Source organism: Benincasa hispida, chromosome 6 (genome assembly GCF_009727055.1).
Source record: "Benincasa hispida cultivar B227 chromosome 6, ASM972705v1, whole genome shotgun sequence".
Lineage (NCBI taxonomy): Eukaryota > Viridiplantae > Streptophyta > Magnoliopsida > Cucurbitales > Cucurbitaceae > Benincasa > Benincasa hispida.
The window spans coordinates 23,805,630-23,809,563 of NC_052354.1; the positions used below are offsets into that span (position 1 = coordinate 23,805,630).

The 3,934-nt window shown below is 31.5% G+C and overlaps 1 protein-coding gene across 1 annotated transcript; it reads right to left on the minus strand.

Moving 5' to 3' along the window:
* Positions 1-1,765: 1,765 nt before the first annotated feature.
* On the minus strand, positions 1,766-2,372 carry LOC120079165 (uncharacterized protein At2g29880-like). The gene is made up of 2 exons (XM_039033336.1): positions 2,040-2,372; positions 1,766-1,945 (listed from the first exon to the last, which is right to left on the minus strand). Exons 1-2 carry the CDS (start codon positions 2,370-2,372, stop codon positions 1,766-1,768), a joined length of 513 nt encoding a protein of 170 aa, XP_038889264.1.
* Between the last annotated feature and the right edge of the window lie 1,562 nt (positions 2,373-3,934).

Genomic DNA, 3,934 nt, shown 5'->3' on the forward strand with positions numbered 1-3,934 from the left:
CGTGTCTTAAAATCTTAAAGATTGAGAGGTGTAATTCATTCGAAAGAGTATTTGAAGTGCAAGAGTCAAATACTTCAAAGAAGAACATTGATTTGCTCCCAAGTTTGAGGCATTTGGAATTAATTGAATTAACAAACCTCCAATACATATGGGAGATGGACTCTTCTGAACTTTTGGATGCTAAAAATATTGAAATTTTGTTCATTTGTCAATGTCCAAAACTTAAAACAAAATATCCAAATAAAGTTCTTCACCAACTGGAAAAGTTGGACATAGATTTAAGTGAATTGGAAGAGATATTGAGAAAGAAAAGTCGACGCACATGTTGGGACATGATCAATTAAAGACTTCTTCCAAAGTAAATCTTCACAGTCACTTTACTAAATATTTCGATAAATATATATTATTATCTTCAATTTGTCAAAATAAATGTTAATAATGTTTTTGAAAATCAATATAATTTGTCAAATATAATTGGATATCATTGTTTGTCCCTTTTCTAGAAAAATATATGTATTCTTTAAATTCTTTTAGTTTGGATTTTTTCCCCTCAAACAAAAAGTTATTATGTTTTTTTTCCATAGTGAATTTGAGAGCTTCCCCTCAAATAAAAAGTTATTATGTTTTTTTACCATAGTGAATTTGAGAGCATGAATTTTTTTATACATATTTAAAACAAACTCAGGGACTGTTTGGGGCACTGAGATGATATAGGATGTGGAGAGTTCTGATGTTTGTGTTTGGTGTGTAAAGTTGTTATGTCTGAGTCGATATGTCTGTGTTTAGTGTGCAGCGTTGTTATGTCTAAGTTCATATATCTGTATTTGGGTGTGCAGAGTTGTTATGTCGGTGCTATCTGGTTTAGTTTTTGTACTCTATAATAATTTGCCTGTATGAACACTTTTTCTTTTTTAATCTTATAATCCAATTATTGTATCCATCCTATTTGGAATAAGAAATTGATTGCATTTTTTTATTCTTTCCAATCTCAAGATATGGTATACAGTTCAATTTTATATTATTCATTTCAAACTTCTCATCAAAGAAAGCCAACTGGTTTTACAATATAGTATTAACTTAGACTGGATATGAAATTAATTAAATTCATTCTATTGATAAAATAAAAGAATTAGACCGGATATGAAATTCATTAAATTCATTCCCCTCAAAAGATTTTATATAATTTGTTGTACTATACATGACCATTTTACAACTTAATTAGAAATATTTTCATCCATATCCAAGGGTCACATACCATAGGCCATTCGTACATGTCACAAAAAATTCAACAAATATTAAAAATCTATGGAATAAGAGATTAGGAGAAGTTACAAAAAATAATAACAAACCAACTTGCAAACAACGACAAAAAAAATTAGTTAGTCTCACCCAACAAATGCATGCAATACCTTTTAACTAAAAAATCACTTGTTCACTGAATATCATTCACGAACAGATCTATGAGGGTCAACTGATCATCCTCCTTTAAACCTTCAACTTTATAGATCTATTCGATGACCTTCTGATGTCTCTTGAGCTCTAATTCATATTTTTCTTTTTGCCATTGTACAAGTTTCTCCATTTTACTTTCCTGCACGTCCATTGCTGTGCATACAATGTCAAGCATTTCAGATTGGAAAGGAGTCCTCTTGCATTTTGTTCCTCTCGTATCGTTACTTGATTCAGTATGCCTACTGATGGGTATATCTGGGTAAACCTCATCCATCCCATCAACGGTTGGTATGTTCATGTCAGGTATACTTTCTTATTGCTCATTAACCTGTGATTTCAATCGAATATCCTCCAAATGTTCATCTGTTGCAGATGCTTGATCGAACGGGGTTTTACTGCCTTCACTAGTGGCCCTATCTTTCCCAAATACGATTGAAAGCTCATCACAGTGGGGGAATGGTTTGTGTCTCAAACCCTTCACGTTGGGATGGGACTACAAATAGGAATGTATATTATGTTAGAACATCATATTATATTAGAAAGAGTTCACCATTATAAGATAATAATACTATAATGTGTTCTCTTACCCAAACCCATACATCGAAAACCTCTTTCTCTACCTGCACACATTTGAACTCGTCGTTCCAACCAAATCCATTGCATGCATTACTCAGCATCTCAACGATTGCACAATATTGTCGCTTTAAAAATCTAACCTTGCACTCTATTGTTGACAGCCTGATGGAACAACTAGGAATTTTTTCTGTAAATAGACATTGTAGCTGTTGTAGATAGCCAGGCTTGAATGTTTCTTTATCAGCTTGCCAACCTGTTTCTACCAATTGCAATAGTGACTCCACTAATCGTGCATCTTCAACCTTTGTCCAAATGTGTTTTGTCATTTTCTCACGTCTTGCCATTTAGCTACATACATACGTATAACTTAATAAAATAAATTGGGTATAGTTAGATAAACAAAGTTTGAGTACAAAAAACATAGAACATGTTTCATCATTTACATGAATCAATTAACACAACATAAATTAAGATAATTCACTAAAGTAGATTGTTGGAACCGAAAGATAACATAGTCTAAAAGTAGGAGGAAGTTATTCATAGTAAAGCTAATTGAACAAGAAACTTTGTGCTCACAACTTGTTCCCATTCATCGAACATTCGTGTCGCTAACTCATCCCTGAAACTGGTCCACTAGTCGGATGTTTCAATAAATTCAATATTTTCATTGCGAAGCTTGTTAGATGTAAAATCTTCGTCATCCGTTGTTCCAGACATTGTAGTCTTGCTCATCTCCCTCGTTATCAGGTTGTGCAGCAGGCAACATATCGTTATTGTTCTACATTGGATCTTAACTGAATAGTAGAACTTTCCACGTAGGATCGCCCAACGACCTTTGAGTATGCCAAATGCTCTTTCTATGCAATTTATAGCAGATGAATGTTACATTTTGAAAATTTTTCGTGGATTAGTCGGTGCATTTCCAGCACCACGCCATTCTAAAAGATGGTACCACTCCGCCTATATGGTGCCAAGAATTCCTCAGCATTGGGATATCCAACATCACATAAGTAATAATAACCTAAGTGGTATACATAAAATTAATTGACAAACTATTTGGTCTTAAATCCAGACAATGGAATTGATGGAGTAATATAACATGCAACGGAAGACATCAGAATCAATAAGCACTTAAACTACATTTAATTTGAGTTTTAAGCATGTTATTCATATGACATTCATAAGAGGGTTTAAAACACATATTACCTTTGAAGATTTCTTTCACGAATTTAGCAGAAATTCATCAAAATAGAACTTAAATCTTCAAGAAGACCACCACCGAGATCTTCTCCACTATGCTCAAGAAGGAACGTGTGGTGGAAACACTTAAATCAAGTTGAATTGAGGATGAACAAGGGAGGGATGAGTAGGATTTTCAGGTTTTCACTGTAGCAAGTAAACTCGGATTACTTAATCATCTGAATGCATAGAACTTCTATATATAGATAGAATTCATGCAAATATACAGGGTTGCATGGAGGGCAGCTCCTCTTTGAAGATCGTCACAAGATTGAATTGGATTTTGGTGATAATCCATCAAAAGAAGTTAGTGGGTTTTTCCAAAACAATGGAAAAATCCATTAACTTACAATGATTTCAAAAAATATTTTATTTTGTTATTTAAATTAGTTTTATAAAATTAATTAAAAAATAATTAACTTAAATAAAACTAATTTTAATTCATTTTTTATTAAACTTTTTAACTAAAAAATATTAATTTAATATATTAATATTAAATCGATAAAATATCTATTTCACCAATAAATCAATTTTATATTTAAATCATAATTTAAATATTAATTTATTTTCCAATTTCGTTTAATTTCGATTAATTCAAACATTTTTAATTGTATTATATATAATCAATCGAAAACCCTAAAATTTATTTTAAATATTTCAAATTCAT